Source organism: Anticarsia gemmatalis, chromosome 11 (assembly GCF_050436995.1).
Source record: "Anticarsia gemmatalis isolate Benzon Research Colony breed Stoneville strain chromosome 11, ilAntGemm2 primary, whole genome shotgun sequence".
Classification (NCBI taxonomy): domain Eukaryota; kingdom Metazoa; phylum Arthropoda; class Insecta; order Lepidoptera; family Erebidae; genus Anticarsia; species Anticarsia gemmatalis.
In genome coordinates, this window is record NC_134755.1 from 3822530 (window position 1) to 3850192 (window position 27663).

Sequence of the window (27663 nt, forward strand, 5' to 3'; positions counted from 1 at the left end):
GGCCGGCCAAAGTACTGTTGGTATTTTCTGATTTATCTAAGAATAATTCTCTATACTAGCCCGGAGTTCGGTAGCGTGCCCGATAAAAGCCAATAGATTCGCCCCCTATTACGGCTACCATAATATTATGGCGAAACGTGCGAGTATCTAATACACCTCAGCCTACACCCTCAGGTCTCAAATGCATAATTTTATGCATGTATATACTTGTATGTAGAATTTAGTATAATATTAATAAAATATGAGGGTATATTCAATATTAAACATAATGATTAAATAAGCCTTTGGCAAATAGACGAGCAATTTAGATAATATTGTAACTAAGGAAAATTGTGTCGTTACAGGAAGTCATAGATCGTTACCTAATGAAAGAAAATGAGACGATCATTTTCGCTCCAGGAAATAATATCATTATTACTTAACAGAATAAAATTTCTTATAGACGTTTGCTTTACTTGATAGAGTTTTGATTAAGTTATTACTTTAGTGTGATTCTGTTCCATTAATGACTATAGACAACCGGCTAGCTACAGAGAAATTCTGTATCAACATTTGATCAGTGACTCTAGCGGGTGCCGCAGGAACAATTTTTGTAGTACATTTTTAATGTCGCTACTGTAGAGAATCAAGCTACTGGTACTAGTTTGTGAATCTTTGGATCGAATGTGACTATGGTACCGTTTCAAAAGCGGATTCAAAGCTATAAAAAGCTAGAACATCCTTTAGAACAACCAATAAAAAAATCCACATAAACTTTTCATATTAATCAAGTTTCCATTCTAATTACTATGTCAATCTGTACCGAAGAGTCAAATTTGAAATTAGCAATATATTGCTACGGTAACCAGTGCTTCTAACTGTATGTTCGTACCGTTTAGAACGAAGTAATTAGTCATCATTAATGCAACATTTTGCTCAGCCGTTTACGTGTGCATTGGACTATTTAGCAGCAGGAACACGTAGTAGTGAACTCCGCAATTACCAAGTATAACATTATGCAAATGATCGAACCTCAACGATTCTATGCAATAGCACGATGGATCGCATGTCAGTTGTGTAATGTACGGTTTAATCAACTTTCTACCGATCGTAATTATAGTAAATAAATATTTGCAAATATAAATCATTGATTTTTCAGACTTTTAGTATAAAAGCGATAACCTCGTAAAATCGCTAGTTTCTTTTGCGGCACTAATTGATATCTATTTGTTTAATGTCTAATGAAAAGCACTTAACACGAAACAATATTTTATATGTCAAATTAAATAGCTGAAATGATTAAAAGTAGTTTTAATAAAATGATATGAAATAAGTACCGTAAAAAGATAAAAAACTAGATATTTATTTCACAGAAAATTAAAGGTCTTTCCTGCTAAATTTAGGCCTATTTTGCCTAAGTGAGTCATATGAAATGTATAAGTAAGTGCACAGATTTTTAAGTGGCTCGAATTTACTTGATGGATTTCAACTTATGTTTCATAAACAGCGATTACATGTTACTTCACAAATAACTACATATCCGTATCACATACTCAAAAGTTGACGTGATGATTACTTGAATTTCTTCAAGAACATGTTATAATTCGCACAGTTGCTATAAATTCAGGTCACCATTTAGGCATTGGTCTAACTAAACTGCGAAAATAAACCCACACAAAGTTTTCTATTTATGCTCAACACGAAATATAAGTACCTAATATACGTAAGAAGATAAAAGATGATGCCGGCCCTTATACCTTTCGGGTAGAAGTCTAAGGTCACAACAAAAAAACTCTTTAGCTCAGTTTAACAAGTTCGGTGTGAAGAGTATCAGATAGCTTTTCATATTAAATTTTGACAGCTGTTTACTTGCAGTTTATCTGGCAGATAACTTTATCAGCTGTGAAACTGGCCCATAAAATTGAGCGCAAACAGAAAGGTAGTCCTTTTATGAAAACAGTCTCAAACTCGTACATTGTTAATGAACACTTGAATTCACGTTTCAAGTATTCACAATACCTGAACTAAGGTTTAAGTAGTTTAAAGTTGAATAACTAGACCACATCAGAACTAGTTGCGATGCATTACGTATGTACGGAGCGTCATCTATTAGCGCCTACTGGTACTAATGGCAGCCGGCACCTTTGCTTTCTGCTAACAAGCAGTACAAGTTAGGCAGGCGCTTATAGAGAATAACTGGGTTTCATTTCGTGATTCGAATAATTAAATTAGAAAGAGTCATTATTATAGAAGGTGTTAGCAGACGCAAAAAGGGTGCAGATTTTCTTTTCATAAAGTTTAAAAGGTATAAATCATATGCCATTTGATAAAAAATGTATGTGATCAGTATATTCTAACCTCTAGATTATGCTTTTCACTTGTCTGCTAAACGAATGCATTGATCACTTATAATGAGTCATAACTGGCCGCAATTACATTGGTCACAAATAGTGTTGTACCTAATGGAAGAAAAAATGATTATAGCTTGCTGTTCGTGTCCTAATTATTTTTTTTTCATTTTCTGGAACATAACTACCACAAATAAGCTAGTCTTTTACTTCTCTATTCTTAATGAACCTAAATAGACAATAATTTTTTTTAGAATTTACTTTATTATCAGGTTAAAAAAAATTACGATTTAACTTTTTAACGTTTTGCCCAACTGCCTACTTATACACAATTAAATCAATTAAGTTTAAAAAAAAATGCAAGTGATTGATAGCACTGGAAGCCATTTATCCTTCCACAAAGAATTTTGCGAGGAAATATTTTTTTGCGTTTTTGTAAACTTAAAATTTGTACACTAGTACTTAATAACGGTACATAGTTGTTAAATTAATTGTAACTTTTCGTTATTTTTCACAAGTTTCCTTCCGCCATGTGGGAGGCCTTGAGTCCATCACGCTGGCCAGACGCCGGTTAGAAACTATAATTTATTTTTATTACTCGCGACTTTTAATATCCAAAATCATTACAAAAAGAACAACAAAAAGGCAAATAAATATGCACTAAAATATGTAATTAGCAATTAATAAAAGTCTATCGATTGACAAGTCCGTCACAGTCAAGGCTTCCTCAATTAATTATTTGTAGTCAGTCTTCTGGGGGGCTATCACGTATCTCAGTTGACAGCCATTTGAAAGCCACTATCCTGTCCATTGTCTTCTCCCTTAGGTTATAGTGATTAATACGTTACGTCAAAGCAGCAATGTACTGAATAGTGACCATAGATTTGACGTCTACTAACTGTCAACTGAGATACGTGATAAGCCCGCTGATCAGAATTTTGGACTATCCTGCCATCTCTTCGAAAGATTTTAGAAATATAAACTTCTGAACGATTCAAATTTCTTCTAAACCGATTATTAAGCCAATAAACTGTGACGACTGTAACTGTGAAAGTATTACAGACATAAACAGATTTACTTTCGCTATATATTAGTATGGATGTGTAGGATTCCTGAATAACATAACGCAACAATCAGAGCAGTGTACTGGAAGTAACCCGAGAGTTTCGTCATGGTCTCTTGGAAGGTGAACCGGTTAGAGTACCACATGTTGCATTATGTTCGTGTAATTGCAAGCCTGCATTTGATTTGAATGGCTCCTGAATGTACAGTTAATTGTCCTTAGGGATGCGAGTTTTGCTAAGGAGCTAAGTTCTCAAATTGGTAGGTATATTTTCTTCATTTTCATTAGACTGGAATAGTCTAAAGATGTGAATTTGGTTAATTTCTCGGTTAATTTATTTTATTTAGGGAGTAGGTACTGCTGTCACTTGAGCATTACTCATTATATTGCTGCGATTCAGGGACTAATTTTCAACAGTTCCCGAGTTTCGACCACTATGTTGGATAATTATATCAAAGTTTCATTTGATAGAAGTCATTTAATGGACACGTATCTAAAATCCCAGAGCCCCGGGATTTCTTTTTTTTTTTTACCAAATATGAAGTAATTAAAATTTGCATCCACGTTTTGATTTCTAACTTCTATTGAAATCATATTATTTCACCTGTTTTGAGACATATCAGGCGTTGTTATGTCAAAAAACCCAAAGACCTAGGCTATAACTGTTATAAAACATAAAACTTGACAGTATGTATTCATGTTAATCAGTATCAATACAAACGATTGGACATGCGTGGACCGAGACCCTGCAATGGCGTTTACCTCTACGTGACAAGCATTCTAGATTCACACAAACACCTTTACATTTTGCATAGCCCATGACATACTTATTTCTTTTAACTTGTAGCTAATTACTAGAATATATGCGTGTAATTTAGAAATCCTGTTTTCACAAGTCTTTGAAAATATTGTTGATCAAGGAAAACAAAAAAGTTGGGAAATCTAATGGCCGGAAATAAATGTAATTACAATAAGATATATTACGACATTTAAGGTTTTCGAAAGTTCCAATAAATATATGTTGTATCGTAAATTTTCTGAACAATTATATAAAGTTTTTCGGGCAGTGGGACGAGAGTGAAAGAGAGAAGATACGTTAAAGCACGTTTAAATAAAATAGAAGGAAATTAAACCCCTTACTGTTCTGGGCAAGGATCTCCTCCTGTAATAAGGAGTGGGGCCTTGAGTCCACAACGCTGGCGGAGAGAGGGTTGAGCACTTTGCCTACTTTCCAGAACTGTACTAAAGGGAGGTTGCATTACGATGTTTTCTTTCACCGTTGGAACAAGTGATAATTATTTCTAATACACGGATAACTTCGAAAAGTCATTGCAACACCACCTGCGTGGGAGTTACCAACTTATACCACTCGACTATCACTGTTCTTCACGTATGTTTAAGCACGACACAATAAAAATACATTTCTTCTTTTGGTGATAATGGAAGTGGGAACTCAATAGAGTTTCCGAGCACGCACTTAGTGACTCTTTAGAATCGTATTAATTAACGAATATTGCGTGCCAAACAGACGACCGAAGCGATGGTATCGATACCAATATTTGAAGCAGAAAATTAACATATTGCATGCACACTCAGTACACGGGTTAAGTTTAACAGGTTGTATTTGTAATAACTCGTAAGTTATGGTTCCAATGGTAAAAAAATACGTACGTTACAAAATATCTTGCACAATACGTGTCTATGTTGTTGTGAAATAATTTATGGTAGAACCAAGACTTCTTTGTAATTCCTTACCAGATAAAGAGCACCTTAAAGCAATCCTAGATGCACTCATATTCATGAAAAACTGATTGTGCAAGATCTCAGAAATTTTGAGTTTTCGTTTGATCAAATCGCATGTTGAAATTCATGCCGGTATACTATATAATTTCTGTTAATTAGTATTCGAACTTGACCTAATGATTAATGCGCATTATAAAATATTTAATATAAATCAAATGTTTTTAGGTGTAATTACGTTATTATATTCAAAAACATGTATCTACTCGTTATAAAACATTGGTTTCGATAATTGCTTTAAATATTTGGAATGGCTCTGTCCGTAACTGACCATCAATGGGCAATATCATATTTCTGACACGGGGCGATTTTACAAGATAAGATTTTATTTCGTTAACCGATTTAGTAGGAAATTTTGATCTCGATAAAATTTTAGTTTTATATGTGGCCGTTTGTTGTGCTGTAACTTTAAGCTTAACGTGATTCAACGGACATGACCGAGGTCGGGAGGTGATCTTGTAGAAATATATATAAACATCTTGCGGAGTTCTATATGTTTTGATTAGTGAAAAAAAAAATGTAGTAACCTATTTATTTTAGAAATACTGGGCTTGCATTGACGGCGATTTGATAAAATGCCACGAAGACCGTGGTATTGGTGGACCAAGTTACAGGTGTAACTGACGTTCGTGGCATTTTAACAAGTAATTAATCATAATCATAATCAGGAGTAAATACTTACTACTGAAAATAAATCCATTAAAAATAAAACACTCCCATAGAAAACTATGATAACATCTTAAATCATTTATTAATATATTTTAGTCTATACAATAAATGTGTGAATACAGCCTACCCAATCCACAGTATTAACTTTGAGTAGGCTTTCGTATACCTTAACACTTTATTTACTAAAATATGAAGGTAGAAAATTAGAAACAGATTATTTACAACTAGGGGAATTCTTAAGCCTGTCTCAATAACCTATCGCGAGTAGTTCAAAAGTTTAGTTGCTATCATACTTTTTGTGTCATAGCGACTAAACTAGTCAAATCTTTATCTTGGGTAGACGTATCCATAACAAAAGAAAGAATCAAAACCGGGGATGGAAAGGCACTCGTTTTTTAAATCTACTTTCTAGCAGCGGCTGCTGTAGTTGGAGCTACGGTCGTTGCAGCTGGTGCTGCAGTGGCTCCTGCCGCAGTAGTTGCCGCTGGAGCTGGTGTTCCCGGCGCCGGAGTACCCGCAGGAGGTGCTCCCGTCGGACCAGTCCATGGGGAGATGCTCAACCAACCACCACCCGCACCAGGTGGTGACATGTTTATGTTCACGCCTTGGGCTGAAATGTTAATAAAGAAATGAATACCGATGGGCATGAGATAAAAATCTCTTTGTGAAAGTGGAAAATTCAGTAATCTTAACTTTGTCTTTTTAATCAAAGTTCTGATTTGGATCCGAAAATAAGATTTAATTTATATTGAAAATTCGTACTGGGGTAGATGTATTTTTTTATACATGTTTTCTTTTAATAAGAAAGGGCTAGATGCTGACCACATCAAGAAATGTTAGCAGAAGATTTAGGTATATGGATTGTCTAACGATGCTGTACATTTGTTAGAAGCATCCAATACATAAATAATTTATAGGTATCAAAAGAAAATGACTTCAACACTTCGTGTCACTATCATCATTACTCATGTCTGTCATCGATTGCTAGTAATGTACACTGAAACGCATTAAAATTGAAATTTAAGGGCATAATAATGAGCGAATAAATTATGTTTCAATGAGTTCATGAATAAAGTAGGCATAAAATGCATTTTTAGTCAATGGACTCACAAAAAATAAAACGTCTCGATCGATTAGGTAAAATTGAAGGATGCATTATGTATAGTATATATTTATGCGTGCAAGGCCCAGATAAGTGCTGAAGCATTTAAAACAATCGTTAACATCAATAATTCGTCTATCAATCATTTTCCTTCATACTTTGCGTTTCCTGCAAAACTGGCGTTAATTAACAAAAGGTTTCCTAAGGACGAATTTCACACCTACCACGTAATTAAAAGGTTATACACAAAAAGTGCTGTATGTTTTAAATTAAATTAAATAAGAGTCCTTAATTTCGATAACTTATGTGATCATTAGTAAATATTTTCATCACATTATTGACAGTATTGAATACTAAAAATGATAAGGTAGAGTACCTACTTAAAATGTCAATTATATACATCGTGAGGATCCTCGTATGACGAAAAACACCGATCCTACCTGGCCATATTATGATAGACAAAAGATCAGAACAAGTAGGATCTTGTTCTGAAAGGCCTTACTTATCCTATTCTTCTCAAAGGGTTTTACTATATATCGAGGAGGTAGGACAGTTATTGGTTAGTAAAAGGATCAAACTTACGGATTTGGATGTTCAATGACTGTGGTGGTCTGCCAATTCCCACCGTGTTCACATTCAAAGGATTGGGTGTCGTGGTTCTTCTTCTCCTCGGTTCACATCCAGAACAGAACAAATCATCATAAATGTCTTCATTGCTCGCACTAGTGGTCGTCGATGTAGGGTCATCATCTTCGCAAAATATGTCGCACCAAAATAGTCCAGTTAGGCCGAAGAATGGCTAAAAGGAAGATTTTCTTTGAATAAATTAAAGGAAAATGTAATATAATGATAATGGTTATTTTATTTAATTCTATTAAATTATTTGTTGGTTTGAGGTGGATGCAGAAGACACTTCTTTAGGTAAGCTGGCAAATTAAAAAGTAAAAGATGATGAAACTGTAATAAATTTCATCATTTTTACTTTAGAGGAGATGAAATAGAACAAAGTAGGCAATTCTAACATTACTTTATTTTATCTCCAAAGATTTTCTTATTCCGATTTTTTGCAATTTAATTTTATGGGAGGAAAAAATATTTTTCTCAATCTAGGATTTTGTTAATTTTTGAAGATTCACTCTTATTTCACTATACTAACCTTTGCGAAGGCGACATTAAAGCACAAGAAAATCACAGAAAAAGTAACACACGCTCGTACCCCAACCATGTTTGTGATGTTATCATGAAAAACATGCGGTCAGTTCCTTTCATACTTATAACGAAGGCTTTGCGCAAGCGCCTGAATTACTAATACATTGCCAAAGAATAAACAATGTACATTATTTTTACGTGGATATGCGAGGACGAGCCTTAATTTATTCAGGGCCGAGGATTCGTTTCATTATATACTATACAATGCATATACCATATTAGGTTTTGTATTTCTTCAAATCGTAATTAAATCAAAAATCAATAAATCACGAACGAAAATTTCATACCGTTTTTGTTTCTGGTGAAAAATGTATCAAAAAAGGCTGACGTTATCATGAATTTAAGTCATTTAATGCAGGCCGTAACTGCCTCAAAGCCATTTCTCGCCTAATATGTAATAATTAATAGTTAAAACTTCCAGACCACAGTGGTTAAAGCCATATAGCTAGTATAAAATGAACAATCAATTTTCTTTGTAATAAAAAATATTAACACTATATTAGGAGTAGTACCGGTATTAACGGAAATAAATAATAATTGTTATACCCTTCAAAGTTACACTGAAATGTAAATTATTGTTCAAAAACGAGTAATTAATTGTTTCTCACCTTTAAAAAATATGCCAAAAGTGGCAAATTTGTACATTCGATTTGTGATATATACCTACCAATAGTATTTCCATTAATGTAGAACACTTCTACACTTCGTATTTATAGAAATATGTATTCATAAAAATTTATAATAAACAATTATCGATTCTGAAACTGTCTATGAGTGAAAAGACCAAAAGAAGAAACCAAATGTTGGTGATGATGATAATTGAACTTTACGTCAAGCTTTTAGTTTAACTTATTATTTTTTTTAGTTTATCTTATTTATGCTATTAATTTATATCAGTAAAGAACATCATAAAGCCAGTCTCAATCAATCAAATAACAAAATAGCAAACTTACTTACAAATATACTAGGTATTTTTTAATCTATGCGCTTTGTAAAAAAAATCTAGTTAAAGATTCTTGACAATATATTATGTTCTACACGGGTGATTTAATTTTGCTTGGCTATTGTCGTTACTATTAGACACGGTCAAGTTTGAATGTCATATAACATATGAGTGTGTCTGTATATTGTCTCTTGTGTGTTCAGACAGCAACTGCGCCGCATACTAATTATGTCATGGAACAATGCATGCCCTATCAGTTCTTTGAAGGAATACTCAACATTGAATTTACAATAAATGTTCAACTGTGAAACTATTAAAATATATTTAGTTATAGGTTTTGCAGTTTACAATTAGAAAAACGATAAAGGATGTAGTTAAAGGACATTATGTATTGGTTGAGGTAGTTTGGATCTATTTTTCTTATGTTTGTGTGTAACCTAATTAGAAAAATGTGAGATAATGGAAATTTGCATAATTCTGGCCTCAACTGATGACTTCTTATTTAGGTACGAATAAAAATAATTAAAATTGTGCCAGTGTCAAAATATTATAATTTTTGTCGACAGTCGATTTCAATCTCAAGTGATGTTATTTTTCTGCATAATGTCGGAATTTTCAGTTGAACTATATAGTGTCAACGAAATGACCATTGATACCATTATTTATTCTCTTGTGTAAGTTTGATAAACTAAAACTAATTATTAGCGAGATAATAAACCCGTAAGTAAGTGCTATCAAAACTACTTGCTACATACTACCCTGTAGTGTATGTGTAGCATTATGTATAGCAGAATGGATAAGTAATTTTCAAAAAGGTCAATAATACAACACTTATTTTAAGAAAAAATATATTTATAAAAGCTGTACAACATTACAATATTATTCTGTCAATACAACGAAAGATAGCTTAGAATAATAAGTCATTCAGTGGCCAAAGCCCACTTTGTAGCTGACTCCAGGTTTCTGCGGTACCTTGCTTCCCACTTTTACCAAGATAGGCGTATAGTCTGGTCTTGCTGGCTTCGAGGAGCAGTCCTTGTGAGGAATCGGGAACACGTAGTTCACATCCACGTCATACCTAGAAAATGTACAAATATTTTAGGTAATAGCGTTAATTTGATAATATGGATCAAGATTATGATTTTTATTCGGTGATGTCTTGCAAAAAGATCGTAACCGACGGTCCTGTATGACAATAGATATCGATGTGAATGAAACAAAGGGAGTTTGTACGGATCGTACAAAGTGGCGTTCTTTGGTCTCTGTCTATCCTTATTGGAAGATAGCGTGATTTTATGTATGTACGTATATAAAAAATATGGTTGCGGTGACCAACATTCAGAAAGTATTTATATTGAGATTTTGGTACGTTTTAACTTTTACCAAGCTAAGTTTTGTATTAATTATTTAGGTTAGTGCATAAACCAATCAATCATATTATTGTTTTACTGTTTTCTTGTTTGTAGCTAAATAAATCAAAACTATTTTTTAATTTTTGATATGAAATTAGTAAGCGAAATGATTTATCATCGCGTATGTCATAAACTAAAGTTTTTCAGTTGTCCAAGTGCGGAGTAATAAAGAATAATAGTTTACTAACATTCACAACAGTATAAATGTGTAATTATATACTGATAGTTTTCCTATAACCACTGAGGCAATAAATTATTAGGGCGTAAAGGTAATGCATTATTTTTCACAAGTCACTTTTTTCACTGCAAGGCAAGAATCTCCTTCTGAACGATGCAGCGAGGAAGGGGTTAGGCCTTGAGTCTACCGCGTTAGACAAGTGCAGATTTGGGACATTGCATGCCCTAAAGAAGGTTATGCAAGGTTTCATCACTAAGTTTTCCTTCGACGTAAGAGAAGTCAAGTGATAACGATTTCTAATACATATATAATAATAATAAAGCCCGCTGGGCACCTTGAGGCGAGGTGACGGGGAGTAGCGACCCCGCGGTACCTGAGTGCTCCAGGGGGAAGTCACCCTTCCTCATCTCCGACTTGCCTTAGTTGGCTGGTCGGAGTGAAAACTGACGAGGAAGCGGTCCTCCGCCTCTGGCTTGCCTTCATTGGCCGTCCAGAGTGGAGTCGCGAGGGCAGAGCTCCTACTCTGTTCGGAGGACGGATGCTGAGCGTAAGTGGCTAGTGGGCCAGTGATGCCGGACCCTCAGGGAGCAAGTGATCTGAGTTTAACGTCCAGCGAGGCCTCTCCGTCCTTCAGCCGCTCACGTCCCTGTTGCCCCCTTGTTGCATTTTGAGCGACTAGTTTGGGGGGCCCAGTTTGTGAGTTGGCGAGTCTCCGCCTGCCATTTATACGTGTTTTACATTGTTATAGGCAGGCGCCATAGTCCCCGTAGTATACATAGTTTTCCAGTCCATCAGCACCCCATCCCAATAGCCCAAGTAGTTTTTTCCTATAGTTTTGCCATAGCTCCACACAGTCCGGTGACTGTCCTTGGATGCATTTTATAGTGTAGACAGGGATAGTCACCGGAGTGTGTAACATACATTTTTTTTGAATGATTAAAGTTGTCTAAAATGGGCCTCTACGTGTTGGCTTCGGCCCCACGCATGCCTTCTAAATGTCCGGGACTCTATAGTCCCGAGATATGCAAAAGACATACATAATAATAATAATAATATATTTATTTCAGACCATGTCCAAAAAAATTAAAAGTACAGGGCTAAAAGATAAACTTAATCTAGGTAGTTACAGAACTATCTGACTAATACACTCTTAAACGCTTTCATAACGCCAGAGTCATATTTTTCAGCAATGACTTTCAGGAATATAGAATATACAGGGTGTCCTGAAACTCAACGATAATTCGACACAGGATGAAAGGCCAAGTCATACCGGTTCTAGGAAAAATAAAAAAAAAATTCCATGTCACTTAGTTCAGCAATAATAGACACTTTTCGAAAAAGTTGAAATTCCACACCCTTGATCGCATTTTCAAGTCCTGTGATCACCAATGTAACAATTTCACTGTGTTTTTTTGAATTTTGTGATCTTCATTAAATATGCTATTAATCGTAATACAAATTTATGCACAAAACATTGTTAATTTCATAAAAAAGTAAAGTTTTAGTGAGTCATGGTTCACAAAAATATCGTAAGTTAACTTTGACGCTTCATATTGAAAAAAAAATGTACCACACTACTCTTGGCAAGTTATTTCAAAAGTTGGCGCATTTAATCAAGATTTCAAAAAGGTGCAACACTTGCCACTTTTCTTGCCATTAAAAATGTTATTTTTAATTGAACGACGAGTATCCTCGAAAATGTATCGGACGCAGTGGTACAATTGTATGGCGTCCTCGTTCCCCCGATAAATCCAGTAGATATTTTTTACTGGGAATGCATAAAAGCAAAAGTCTATTCGAAATCAATAGAAAATCTATCAGAACTTTGCCAGAAAATTGACACAGCGTCAGAGGAAATAAATGCAAGGAATTTTGCTTGACTGGTGCAAAGGTCTTTTGTAAGGCGTTGCAGAGCCTGTATTCGTGCCAGAGGAAAACTTTGCTTTCCTCTGGCACGAATACAGGCTCTGCAACGGCGTACAAAAGATCTTTTTACCAGTCAAGCAAAATTCCTTGCATTTAATTCTTCTGACGCTGTGTCAATTTTCTGGTGAAGTTCTGATAGATTTTCTATTGATTTTGAATAGACTTTTTATTTTATGCATTCCCAGTAAAAAATATCTACTGGATTTAGATCGGGGGAACGAGGAGGCCATACAATTGTACCACTGCGTCCGATACATTTTCGAGGATACTCGTCGTTCAAATAAAAATAACATTTTTAATGGCAAGAAAAGTGGCAAGCGTTGCACCATTTTGAAATCTTGATTAAATGCGCCAACTTTTGAAATAACTTGCCAGGGGTAGTGTAGTACATTTTTTTTTCAATATGAAGCGTCAAAGTTGACTAACGATATTTTTGTGAACCATGACTCACTAAAACTTAACTTTTTTTATGAAATTAACAATGTTTTGTGCATAACTTTGTATTACGATTAATAGCATATTTAATGAAGATCACGAAATTCAAAAAAACACAGTGAAATTGTTACATTGGTGATCACAGGACTTGAAAATGCGATCAAGGGTGTGGAATTTCAACTTTTTCGAAAAGTGTCTATTATTGCTGAACTAAGTGACATGGAATTTTTTTTTTATTTTTCCTAGAACCGGTATGACTTGGCCTTTCATCCTGTCTCGAATTATCGTTGAGTTTTGGGACACCCTGTATATATATCTTCGGAAAGTTATTTTGTGTGTTGCCTAGACTTCGAACTGTCGACTACTTGCGTGTTTTGTTTTATAGAGGAAAAAAAAAACATTAGTATATAAAATTTCGACAATCTTAATGCTTAGATATATCATTCGAAGTAAAAAAACCATTACTCAATTAGCTGCTATTAATTGACGATTCGCAGAAATAATAAATCATCATATTCGATATTTTTTACTTCAAACGCACTTGTAAAGTAGCATTTATTTGTATGTAATGGTCTATTTACTGTGACGTGAAACATTGCTTACGAACAACATGTAATTTTTTAGAAGTATCGGTATAATAAATATTTTTTTGACGATTCACACACACAATATATATTTATATTTCCAAACTAATTAGAGCTTGTACCAGAACCAGACAACTGATTGAAATACTTCTAAATAATATATGCACATATGTGCATACAAAATATCACGCCTCCTATAATCAAAGATGTATAAAGTTTAACCACGTTTCTCACAAATACGTATTTGCCCCGGGTGGGATTCAAACTCGCCACACACGGCGCTACTGTTACTGCGGCGAGGTGACCACATTAACCGCTACGCCAAACGTGCATTATAACATGATTTTCCTCACCTCGGCAGCTTATCCCTCAAATAAGCCATTACATTCTTAGGAAGAGAAGTCTTCCGGGACAGGACGAAGGCGCTCAAGTATCTCGCGCCTTCTGTCTGTTCAGCGCAGTGAAGTAATAGAGCCCAGGTCTTGTACTCCGTGTCTAATACGTATGTGTTGTAGATACCATCATCTTTAACATAAGGAAAAAATGATTAAAAATAATTTTGGTAGTTTCTTTTAATTAGATGAAAATATGTGTGTTTGTGGTCAACACTAGTGTATATGACTGTTATCGAGGTCTCAGGCTTGATTCCCGATTCGGAGAAATTGCTATTGGTCTTTTCTCTATTAGAATATTCTGAATGGCCTAGAATTTGGTGACATGCCCTTAATATGGCAATGACATTATAGGACTATTATTATTTTTTAAGACTATCATTATTTGTTCATTTTATTGAAAGACCAACACCAACAGCATTTATGAATGTTGAAATCGAAACGCGGGTATACTTTAATACAGCTCTACGCAATCTGTTTCATACAAATATATTGTAAAGAGCGGCAAGTAATTTGTCAAAGCTCGTTTGCAGAAGCTCAAATGAGAAGGGTTGACACATATGTTTCTCATCCGGAAAAGAAGTTAAGTATAGCATTTTTTTGCAGAAAGGTGTAAGATTATTTAATTACCAAATTCTATGACATATGGATTGTTTTTGTTTCTAGATAGAAACGTCGGTCGTTTAGACTGAATTTATCTAAATTAGTCGCGGTCTACGAAATTGCTGTAGTTATTGTTATGTGAGTGTTCACCAAGGACAGTTATGCAAGATAATATAACAACTGGTGGAAAATACACTTTGGTTTTTCCGGTCAATGATAATGTCTGTTTCTGAGTATTAGCTACGAAAATGATATAGATAAGTGATTAAGCTAACGACGAGACTAAATTGAGTGGAAGTTGATAACTTATACTTTATGCGTACAAGCTCAAAGCTGAACATAATACTGAAAACAAGTAAGTGTATAAGTACCCGATAATAAAACATAGTCATCGGATTTCTGGATTTAAAAGGTCTATTGATTACAGAAATCTGTCATTATGTACATATTTTATCATTCGTGTTTACTTATTTGGCTTTTCTACAAAACACAGCAAGTTCGGATTTGACATTATATGTTTTTTTTAATAATTATCTAGCTCAAGGGTTAGCATAGCATGAAATAATAACAGTTTTGTACGTAGAGAGTTTTAACAGAAGTTTCAATATTTTGTAATCATCGTCATTGGCCTGTATTTATTTTATTTTTATAAGGTGATGATTGTTAATATTAATCAATCTTCATAATAATATAAAAAGTGTTTAATAATCTTACAAGTTTTTTCAGCGTGCGTCCAATGTGCCGGCTCATTCAGGTCCACTCGCCATGTGATATTACCGAGAAGGTTTTCACCCAGAGGGTCATCGGCGAAACGATAAGTGAAGTTCATCGTTACGCCCGGCGTCCATTCCACCGAGCCGTCTGGAATTACACGATTTATTGAAAACTAGCTGACCTGCGCAACTTCGCTTGCGTCTTTGCGTCTTAAATTTTTCAAATCGGACCAGTAGTTCCTGAGATTAGCGCGTTCAAACAAACAAACTTACAAACTCTTCAGCTTTATAATATAAGTATAGATCATATGTGACAAATTACCTTTTGGTTTCTAGGGTTAAATATTATCTCTAAAGAAAAATGTAGAGTTACCAAAATCAAATCCATTTCTTATATATTTCATTTATTTTTTTAATTATTACGTATCATTTTTATGAGATACTTCACATCTTTTAGGTTCACTTTATACTTACTTAAAAATCTAATCATACCATGACCTTGGCTTTATAACCCATCTCTCCTCTCTTCAAAGGTTACTTCAATGAGATTTTATAAAAGCAAAATTACCCGAAAAATCTTTATTTCGTCACAAGAAAAATTCGTACTCAATGTTGTGACTACACAGAAAACCACATGAATACACAATGAATCATCGAGAGTTTGACATTGACGAAAATACAATGTGCATTCATAAACAAGTCTATATTTACTTCAAAAGCTCAAACAATAGTATCCATACTTCTGACGTAAGCCGAATGTAAGAATTTAAGAAAATTTCATATGAATTTTAAAATAAAATGTATAACCTGCGGCTGCGACGTGGTCGTCCTGGGTGAAAACTGCTTTCATACAACTGTACGAAAGAGCCTCTTCAGCACTCGCATAATATTCCACTACGAACCAGTCTCCTAGCATCTGCAAACAAAAATCAACCTTAATACGAAACCGTAAGGCTTATTTTAGAAGACTAAGTGTTAGATTTGATTTGCGCCTTTACTTTATGTACTTTGATCTTGGTGCTCTGTGGTTTTGCTATAAGTTTCATGTGAGGCGTTTAAATAAAATGAAAGAGATTTTTATTCAGGAGCATTAAATTATTTTTCTCAAAGCGAGTGCATGAGATAAAATTTTGATATTAAACTTAATATTTCGAAGGAAAAACCTATTTATAATTTTAAGTAAGAGAGGGTTGACGCGCGTATTTTGAGGTTGATCTAAATTAATACGTGGGTGTGTATTCTGAGAGTTCTATTAGTGGGTGGTTATTAAGTTGATCCCAACCTTATTATTAATTGACGAGCGTTGTGGAGTGCGGGCCTTGTTGATTTAGGGCATGCTCTACTAACATGTTATACAAAATAAGGGTGATTATTTCATAACATTTATGAGGTACTAAAATACAATACAGTTTTATTTTGGCCACTATAGCAAAGATTACTTATACATAATAATATTTGATAAACACATATGAATGAAATATTCAATTTAATTTACAAAGTATATTTTGACATAGCTCCGCTAGCTCAAACAAGATATGCATCCGGAATCCGCTTTTATCGGATAACGGAAAGCAAATGTTTACGTTAATTGATTGCTGACACAACGTTAGATGTATCCAAATAAAAGTCAGTCGCAAAAGCTAAAAATAAACTCAATGCAGTGACCATATTAATAAATAATTAGCAGCGTGCACCTTTTGAACTTTGTATTTTATACTGTTATTTCTGCTACGTCATTTCATCATCATACCAAATACATAGTAGAGTCTTGTATGCAAAATTTGCGGCTAGTGCAGATATACAAAATTCAGTATTCGGAACATAGCGACCCTCAGGCTTATGTAGCTGACGGTGGTCTGTTTGATAGAGCTACTTTATTTTGGCTATACACATTTTTTTTGTTATAATTTAGAAAAAACGTGCCCATGCCCTCACCGTGTCTATAATAAATTGTAATACGTACCTAGTTCAACATTTTCTTATTATTTTCAGTAACCAAATTAATAACTTATATTTTTAAAGAAACTTTTGTTTACTAATTGATTGAATAATTTAAAAGTATTGCTCGCATGACCAAGTTATGTAGCTAATTATTCCATTAATCAACAAACACGATTTCAGGTGAAAATTAAAACATAACATCTTAACAAATTAGATGTGCCATGTGCGTGCCATGTTTTATATTGTATTAATTATGTTGGCACGCTGAGTACCTAGTATAAAATAATGTTTATTTACTAAAAATATAAATTCTCTCTTTAAAAAAAAGTGCCTTTGATAGGGATCGGGTACGGAAACCAAGTGATGAGTGGTAAAAAATATGTTGGGCCCTGGCTAGCAGTAGGATAGTACAGGCTTCCAAAAAAAAATCTATATCAATTACATATGGAGCAATGGTACTGCACGTTTGGCGCAGTGGTTTAAGCGGTCACCTCGCCGCAATAACCGTAGCGCCGCGTGTGGTGGGTTCGAATCCTACCCGGGACAAATCTTTGTGTGATGAGCACGAGTATTTGTTCTGAGCCTGGTTGTCAATTTATCTATATAAGTATATATTTAGAAGTATATAAGTACGTTTATCAGTTATTTGGTTACCATAGTACAAGCTCTGCTTAGTTTGGAATCAAATGACCGTGTGTGAGTTGTCCAATAATATTTATTATATTATTATTATATTAATGACAAGAAAATCTTTAACATGAGAACAAGATCGAGACGATGACAATTTCCAGACTACTAACTAACTCTATGAACTAACTTTACTTGATATACAAAGGTTACTTAGATTTCTGATCAAGTAAGTTTATATCTCTGTAAAAAACTGGTAGACAGAATAATTGGGTTTATTTCTGCTACAAAAACCTAAGTGCCAATTGACACGAGCCGGCGAAACAGTCTATTTAAATTTCATTACTAACACTAGACTTTCGGGTCTCCTTGACCTAATTCAGTTACTCTCAGGTACACACGTGGCACTAAAACTAACAGGTACATAACTTTCAGCTTGAACTAACCCATCTAAATTCACGGCACGTGAGACCTGCATTAGAGCTACAGTGTACACGCTATTTTATGTATCGACGATCAGCGATCTCTATTTTCAACCGACTTAAAAAAAGAGGAGGTAGGTAATACATCGCCACTTAGTCTTTTAGTGCAAATTCTACACCACACATTTAAAAACGACGATTGAGGGGGAAGTCCGGTGCACAGACTGAAACTAGACTCCTCATACTTTCAAACCCAAAAACGCGTGTTTCTGATCATCATTACTTCGGATAGCTCTGCGCCCGCATATATTGCTTAACTTGAATATCTATGATTCTCCAGGTTTCGATGCCGCATTCAAACGGGAAATTGCATAATTAAATTTGGATGCAGCATTGGAACCATCGCCAAATCGCCGATCGTCGATTCTAAAATTAGACTCTAAGTATCTATGACGGGTTTTATAAAACACTAGCTGACCCGGTGAACTTAAAATATGCCAAATTAAATGTACTTATATTTTTTAATATTTCTGAGAGATTTTCTTAATATTTTTTTCCGTAAGAACCTTCTCCTAATAATAACAAATACAACACAAAAAGAATTAGTAAAATCGGTCCAGCCATTCACGCGTGATGCCGTGACCAAGGAAAACGGGTTTCATTTTTATATTATAAAACATAGGGATAATTCCCTATCGGTTCTTTCGACTATCGGGAAATTGCTAGCCATCGAGAAAACTTATATGCAAATCTGAAACTAATTGTTCACAGCATTTTAAATGTAAAATTCGCGATACTCGTTAGAACAGCCTGTAGAGACTGCGCTACTTCTGAACACTATTATATAAAGTACATTACGAATTCATTAGAAAATATTATCCTTTAGAAATAGAAAGTGAGCATTGAATCATCAAATATTAGCTTTCGAGTCTTTGTGTTGGATATGCAAATGACTATTGAAATGTCAAGATACACTTGTTAATCCGACAGGCTTGAGTAACAATCGTGGTTCAGTGATCTTGTTATGTGGTTGCTCTGTAGGTGTCGGTTGGTAACAGATAGTATTATTGTTGGTATCGCAAGTGTAAGTTATATGGCAGGTTTATAAATTGATTGATTCGGTATACCGTTTCAAGCCATTAGATTTAATGCTTTAGTCGGAATTATATATATACTAGCTGACCCGCGCAACTTCGCTTGCGTCACAAAAAAGAAAATGAATCAACATTTTCCCCGTTTTTGTAACATTTCGTATTGCTGCTCTGCTCCTATTGGCCGTAGCGTGATGATATATGGCCTATAACCTTTCTCGGTAAATGAGCTATCTAACACTGAAAGAATTTTCCAAATCGGACCAGTAGTTCCTGAGATTAGCGCGTTCAAACAAACAAACTCTTCAGCTTTATAATATTAGTAAGTATAGATTTTAAGCGCAGTCGGATCAAGCCATTTTTATATTTTTAGGTTTTAAAATCTATTATGCTATCAAATTTCGTCTAAATAAGTGTAGCTGTTTTGTCGTAAATGTGGAATATAAATACATACTTTCACGAGCATCGTTCGTGCCGAGATCTGCATGAAAAATAAAGAGCTACGTTTAATACTTCCTTTATTAAATTCAGTTCGCTATAAAGTTGAAAACTTAGTCTTGTGCAATATTATAGAGAAGATGCCTCGTGCAAAACAAAGGAACAAAGAGAGCATTATGAACAATAAACAACTTTTGCTACGCTTGCAACGAAAGATAAACAAGCAGGTCAAAAGTATACGTTAAGTATAGAAGCGTACCATGACGTCACAACTCGAATTCTCACCCTTTTTTCGTTTTAAAAGAAAATAGTTCAAGCAGTCGTTTCTAGCCCGAATTCTCATCGATAAACATAGTTAACGATTGGGTGAATCGTTATTTAATGCCTACAAAGTTTCGGCGTTCCAGAATCCCTTTAAACATTGAACGGCTTCGTCAATAAATAATTCATATTCAGACCGAGGCCAGGCTCTTACCAAGACGAGTTTTTTATTTACAACGCCTTCACTAACATTGCAGAGTTTAATGGATTTGCAAAGGAATTTTCTTAGTAAACAAGTTCTACGGTTAGTGAATTAAACGGATGATCGCCTGCGGTTGTTTGTTAGCTGATGCTTGAATAACACGACTAGTTTCGAGGGAAATGTAGATAAAAATTGGCTCTGAAGCGCGATTTTCTTCAGTAAGTAGGTATTATCGAGCATTGACGTTTGAGACTTAAAATATACTTAAAAATTAGTTTCTGCGGCACTCGCTAGGAGCGCTGATTAGATTTTCATAGAAAAGTCAAAGATAGGTAGCTGACCGATAGTCGATAGTGGTGGGAATCCAATCCACGGAATCTAAAAAATATGTCTATATAGATAAAAGCGTCTTGTATTCGCTTGAGAGTAGCTGAAAATATGGAATGACACGTACTGAGATCCCTACGGCTTTAAGTCAATTTATTTGATTGACTTTTTCGGTATTCGTTTGAAGTACGATTACTTTAGATTTGATGTTATTGGTTTATTGCTGGTTTGATATTATAACGCGTGTAACCTATATGAAGTTTGTCTTGCTCCTATACCATTTAATGGCGGCAACACAATGTTCATATTACACTTAATTCAGCTTCGTGTAATTAAGGATATTTATATATATAAAGGCATTAGAGTAGGAGAAACGCCATCGTATTGGGATTCGTCTGTCATTTTGACGTGGGTAATAGGGCGAAGAGACCAGGGCTTGTTAAGTCACAAGATAGTCCACAATATAATTATCACTCGTTTACTAAATCACTGATTAATGTCCAACATTCAGAATTATAAAGGATAGTAAGGATCTAACTCGATTAACATTCCACCACAACACGTGGGTGCGTGCGCCACCATGACAACCCAATTCTCTAATTATGGCCGCCTCCCCAGCGCTCGGTGTTGTGTCTTATGTCAACGGTCACTAGCCAGCATTTAAAACCAACAAAAAGGTTACGGCACGTCCTCGTGCGATTAGTAGTCTCGTACAGAATCATCCGAAAGATTACACGTATTAGTTTCAGTACATTCACGTATATTGTGAGCTCGTCCATGCCTGACACAAAGCCAATTTGATAACTCAATTCGGGGTGCAATATTCTCACGACTACAATACGCATCACTGAGACATGGACCGGACGCATTAAGACCCTGGTGCACGTGACCTTTCCGACCTTTAGACAATCGTATAGACATAGCATGGACCGGGCGCATAGAGCCCCTTCAACCAGCCAACTAGAGTTACAAGGCGTGGACCGGGCGCATAGAGCCCCTTCAACCATTCAGCTACAGTTACAAGGCGTGGACCGGGCGCATTGAGCCCTTTCAACCAGCCAACTACAGTTACAAGGCGTGGACCGGGCGTGCAGAGCCCTTTCGACCAGCCGACTACAGATACAAGGCGTGGACCGGGCGCATAGAGCCCTTTCGACCAACCACCACAGATACAAGGCGTGGACCGGGCGTGCAGAGCCCTTTCGACCAGCCGACCACAATACACAACTTCATGGCGTGGACCGGGCGCATAGGGCCCCTTCGACCAGCCGATCACAATACACAACTTCATGGCGTGGACCGGGCGTACAGAGCCCCTTCGACCAGCCGATCACAATACACAACTTCATGGCGTGGACCGGGCGTACAGAGCCCCTTCGACCAGCCGATCACAATACACAACTTCATGGCGTGGACCGGGCGTACAGAGCCCTTAAGACCAGCCGATCACAATACACAACTTCATGGCGTGGACCGGGCGTACAGAGCCCTTACGACCAGCCGATCACAATACACAACTACATGGCGTGGACCGGGCGTACAGAGCCCTTACGACCAGCCGATCACAATACACAACTTCATGGCGTGGACCGGGCGTACAGAGCCCTTACCGACCAGCCAACCTTAGCCATGGACCGGGCGCACTAGGCCCATGCCGACCATTTATCCGAGCGTGATTTAAGCGTCCCAGGCCTTTCAAATCAGCCATTACAATAACATAGACGTAATTCAGGCGTATGAAACCTTTACAATCGGTCTTTCTGTTCGTCAACTCTAGGAAAGTGGATAGTGTTCAGGACGAGTGTTGGCATTAAACTCCCTATAATCTACACATGTTATTTCCGAACCATCCTTCATCTTGACTAACAGGATGGGGCTGACAAACCGCCATGAGCTCTCACGAATGACACAGACCTGCATCTAGAAGAGACTATGCTTTTTCGTTGACTATAATATCCTTGTCAGCAGGTGATAACTTATGAGGACGACGTTGTACTACCGTATGTGGGTCTATTAAATCAACCTTTAAAGTGCCTGTCGAAACGCGACGAGTTGGAATACTGTCAATAAAGGAGGCGTTACGTTTTTTTAAGTATTCTAATTAGTGCAAATCAGTCGTCACCTATAAATAACGTTAGTTTCAATAGTGTTAAAATCAACCTTGTTTGCATTTTGCACATGTTTACTTCTTTGCGTACAAAGAAAACTTAGACTGTCACTATTTCAACATGGATTCCTTTTTCGAGTACGTCTCTTCCTATAATAATTGCATCTGAAATCACATTATTAGAAACGACATGAAGCAGTATAGATAGAGAGATTTCCTGTATTGTAACAGAGCTAATGATTTGCGATAAACACTTAACATCTTTTCCGCCAATCGCCGTTAAATAAACTATCTCGTTATGTTTAGTGCCAGGTAATTTCTCAACAAAACTACTCTTAACCAGAGAGCAAGCCAAGCCACTGTCGAAAAGAAAAGAAATGATCTCACCAGATGATGTCGACAGTCATGTACCTCTACTCGCCCGTCGCTCGCAAGTCAGGACTTCCTAGCGCGCCGGAGCGCTGCTGCTTGTAGGTTTCTGGCTTCCCGTACGCATAACACGTCCCTTCTGCTTCAGCTGGTTTCGACTGCATGGTGCCCTGGCGTTTGCGATACTCCTCCATTTTGTGCCCACATTTTCCACAAAAGTGACAGGTATCAATGAATCGTGAGTCACTCAAACAAGGTTGCTTCGCATCTATCTCATTTTGTGGTCCTTATGTCGTCTTTTGATAGAAATACCATAGAACATTCTGCACAGTTGGGCTCTCGAAGACACAAGATAAGAATTCAATCTCTTCGTATCAAGGGGGTACAATTATAACACCAGAAACAGACACAGATTAGTAGGTCCCCATCATCGTTTACATGGTACACATTCGTTTGTAGGTCTCGGCATTCGATTCTTCAACAAGCTTCCCAAGCACATCATGGATTTACCCCTTTAATGTCCGAATCAGTTTCGTCTGCATCAAACTTGACAAGATGAGGCGGTGAGCTAGTTGATGCATTCTGTGTAGTCGCCAACAAGCGAGATGAAAGCACCTCCATGTTTGTCAGAATGTTTTTATTCTCCTCGCTTATGTTAGATTGGCCAGCGGTCGCGCCGCTGATCTCCTCTAGATTAGGCCCTCAACATCCCACTTCTGATAAAGGCATTAGAGTAGGAGAAACGCCATCGTATTGGGATTCGTCTGTCATTTTGACGTGGGTAATAGGGCGAAGAGACCAGGGCTTGTTAAGTCACAAGATAGTCCACAATATAATTATCACTCGTTTACTAAATCACTGATTAATGTCCAACATTCAGAATTATAAAGGATAGTAAGGATCTAACTCGATTAACATTCCACCACAACACGTGGGTGCGTGCGCCACCATGACAACCCAATTCTCTAATTATGGCCGCCTCCCCAGCGCTCGGTGTTATGTCTTATGTCAACGGTCACTAGCCAGCATTTAAAACCAACAAAAAGGTTGACGCGCCTACATATATATATATATATATATATATATTTATATATGTAAGTTAGGATAGACTAGAAATAAATGAGAAAAGTCGTCAGTTTAGAGCTTCCAATACAAAATTGACATAATAATACGTAGAACTTATTGAAAAGTTTCTGTGCAGAAATACCCACCCATATATTTTCTATTTCAATCGTTTCATATTATAAAATACTGGTAACATACCAGCATTTTATACACTGATAGAAATGAACAGAAAAACTAGTTTTACGGACAGTGAGTAGGTAAATGAGGGGCTTTCGTTTATCAGTCGCTCGCGTCCGCTGCCCACGCTATATGATTGTGATTGCTACACATCGTACCGTTTATTACACCACTGGGGTTTTTTTATAAAATTGTCATGACATATGACTCTAAAGATATAAACTAATTTTAGAGTGGAAAATAATGTGTTTGTATGAAAGTCAATATGAAAAAGTGATGTCCTTGCCAGAAAAGTTTCGCGTGAGACGATTATTTGATTGTCTAAAACCGATTAATGTCTTGTATATTGACTTTGTTCAACCTATTTTGTTGTTTCTGTTCTTATTATTTTAACTGGAAATATTTGTTTGCCTGCCCTTTTGCACGTAAAAAAGAGCGTCAATATAAGATTTTTTCATTCTTTAACTTTAAGAAGTTGGGAAGTTAGCGAATGACTTAGAATAATTACTTCACTCTTACCTTATAGGCTTAGCCGCGAGTAGCAGGTAGTCGCATAATATTTTCATTGGAATATTACATATCATCAGTACAAAATTGAAACATAAACACCTGTCCAGCAAATTTACTTTTCACTTAGTAAGGGAAACTTGCTCTACAAAACTGTTGACTCTCATTGTTTCAACAAGTTTCTATTTGATCCGGTTCGCAGTAATTTTCACGGAAATAAACTTACTTAGACGTATTATATTATCTCCTTGTTCTAATGGAGCTGGATAATAAAATAAACAGGCACTTTCTGTTCATTTACATTTATATTTGTATTGTGCTTTATTGCAGGTTGTTTGGTAAAAGTCAAATGAAGTGATCGACGCTTTACGTTGGATCTTGAAATTCTCAAGAATAAGTAATGTACAGTAATGTACACATTTCAATAATTTCGAAAAATATGTAGATCATGGCTTAGATATATGTTTCGTGAATGCTTTAATGTGCAAACTTTAGATACAAAAAACACCCATGTTGATAGATAGAGCCCGGAGAACTCCATACAAACCCTATGACAAGTTAATACACTCTTCAGAAATAAAAATTGATTAAAACTAAAACTAGGCATATCAATGATAAAAATCTTTTATTTTGATAATTTTGCTTTCAGATTTTATAGTGAGTAAATAAACACAGATTCCTAAATATAAAGGAAAGTTTCGAAGGAAATTTTCTGAGAAACATATTCAGTTATTTAAAATACGTGTAAATGGAAACCCGCGATATCTACTTAACAATTTACTACAAGTAATATCTATCTATTACAATGATCATACTATAGAATGGAATTCCATTACTGCTTTCTCGTGATTGGGGTTATGCAACCATTATCTTTGGCAAACAGATCGGCGAAGGAGAAAAGAAAATACTTAGTTCAAATAATGCAAGCTCGTCTCCGATAGTTTGGTCACGATTGAATTGTTGATTGGATAATAGTGATGGGCATGTTATGTTAAATTGAAAGTCTTTGTTGATTACAAAGATTTTTATCACTTCATTAATAGTTATTTTTGCAAGAAAGAGCTAATTGTTTGCACTTGAAGGGACATATAATTTTATATTAGTAAGTTGTTGGGCATAGTTTCACTAAATTTATATTAATCCTAATGTCATGCGTCATTATCGACATGTTTCACAATCGTTATAGGATAAGGACATAAAATCACGCATTTACTGAGCATGAAAAGTAACGGGGAGTGATATTTGTTTTATTAGACAAAATCTACGTAGCTTTTTAGAAAACTAAAAATTATATTTAAAGGAAGCTCTAACAACTTTGTTTTAGATTCTATCAAAATGAATAGTGCTCTAATTTTTGGATCATTGTGTTACCGACAACTATAAATCGTGTCACAGCAACAAAACATGTTTTGAGAATAGTTATTAAATGACCCACTCTCCTATGATTTAAGACAAACAACTGCCATTAAAACCGATTCACATAAAAGTCATTAATATTGACATTAAAATTATTTATGTATCTTTGATTACGCTATACAGTTTGTGTTCTTACTTTCAAAAAGATATAGGCAATCGACTGAGTAAACGGATATTTATAACGTTAAAGACATCATGGAAAACACTTTGCGGTATTAATTTACATACAATAACTACTTTGTTATAGACGACCATGAACGTTGCACAATACTATCCAATATAATAAAACAAAAGCTTTACAAACCCTCGGCAAATCAAAATGCGGGACAGCCCGCACTTCAGGGCATTTCCTTTTATCGACATATTTCGCCGAAGCACCCACAAGCACTAAGCACAACACTAAATAGAACACTTTTGCCATGATTACAAAAATAGAAAAAATATTTTTATTTTTTTACGGAAATACGTTCTACGTTTAAATGTTCCGAGTGTTGGTATGGCACTAACAAAAAAGGAATTGTTATCAATTTGTATGGGACGCTGGCTAATGTTGGGAATGCTGGCAGCATACCATTATCGGCGTGACTCATTTATTGTTTTGTTATAAATATTTAATGGCCCTTCGTGTTCCTTTGGTGTGTACGATACTTCGCTTGGGTCTTTTGATAATTAGGGAATGTAGTAGTAGTCGTTAATCATTGTGTGATAAGACCAAGGACGGATGCGTAGAATTATATTAGTAACAACATTTTATTTCTGTAACTGTACATTTTATGACTGTTCAATTGAGGTTTATTGCTTTCTAGTTTTTGGTCGTGGTTTAGTATTACATGGACACTTTTCGTATCTTGATGTAGAATCAATTACCCCACCGCCGTTCAGTAGTTTAGTCAAGAAAGAACGCTACAGTCGCTTTAGTAGGCCCTTATCGTTAAAAGGACTTACCACGTAATAATGTTCTATGTATCAACGGATATAGCGAAAATATTTCATTCCGAAAGTGGAATCGTCCTCTTGGTATATATCAACATAAGAAATATTACACGCGATTTAAGAATCCTTCATCTTCATTAACGAGGGCAAAACCCACAAAAACTATCAAATCAATTATAATATAACAGTTTTGAGATCCCATATACCACGGATCAGTAGCCAATTTAACTAATGACGTTGATTATACAAAACTTTGTAAGCAATCAATCAACGGACTTTGTAATAAACGCACAAATTATGTTCTAAAACTGGTTAGTTTTAGCCTAGAATGTTAAAAGTTTTAAGCACTAAAAATATCTTTGAGAATATTTGGCCTGAATTGTAAATGAGTTGCGGCCCGTTTCAGCACGTTTGGATTAGAACA

The 27663-nt window shown here is 35.7% G+C and overlaps 2 protein-coding genes across 2 annotated transcripts; both read right to left on the bottom strand.

Annotated features, from left to right (window-relative positions):
• Positions 1–5909: 5909 nt before the first annotated feature.
• On the bottom strand, positions 5910–8276 carry LOC142976702 (uncharacterized). The gene is made up of 3 exons (XM_076120211.1): positions 8118–8276; positions 7544–7760; positions 5910–6469 (listed from the first exon to the last, which is right to left on the bottom strand). Exons 1-3 carry the CDS (start codon positions 8184–8186, stop codon positions 6261–6263), a joined length of 495 nt encoding a protein of 164 aa, XP_075976326.1. The 5' UTR covers positions 8187–8276; the 3' UTR covers positions 5910–6260.
• Positions 8277–9950: 1674 nt separating this feature from the next.
• On the bottom strand, positions 9951–26815 carry Karl (lipocalin/cytosolic fatty acid-binding protein Karl). Its single transcript, XM_076120037.1, has 5 exons — positions 26611–26815; positions 16164–16272; positions 15358–15504; positions 14002–14173; positions 9951–10191 (listed from the first exon to the last, which is right to left on the bottom strand). The coding sequence occupies exons 1-5, from the start codon at positions 26725–26727 to the stop codon at positions 10038–10040; spliced, it is 699 nt and encodes a 232-aa protein (XP_075976152.1). The 5' UTR covers positions 26728–26815; the 3' UTR covers positions 9951–10037.
• Between the last annotated feature and the right edge of the window lie 848 nt (positions 26816–27663).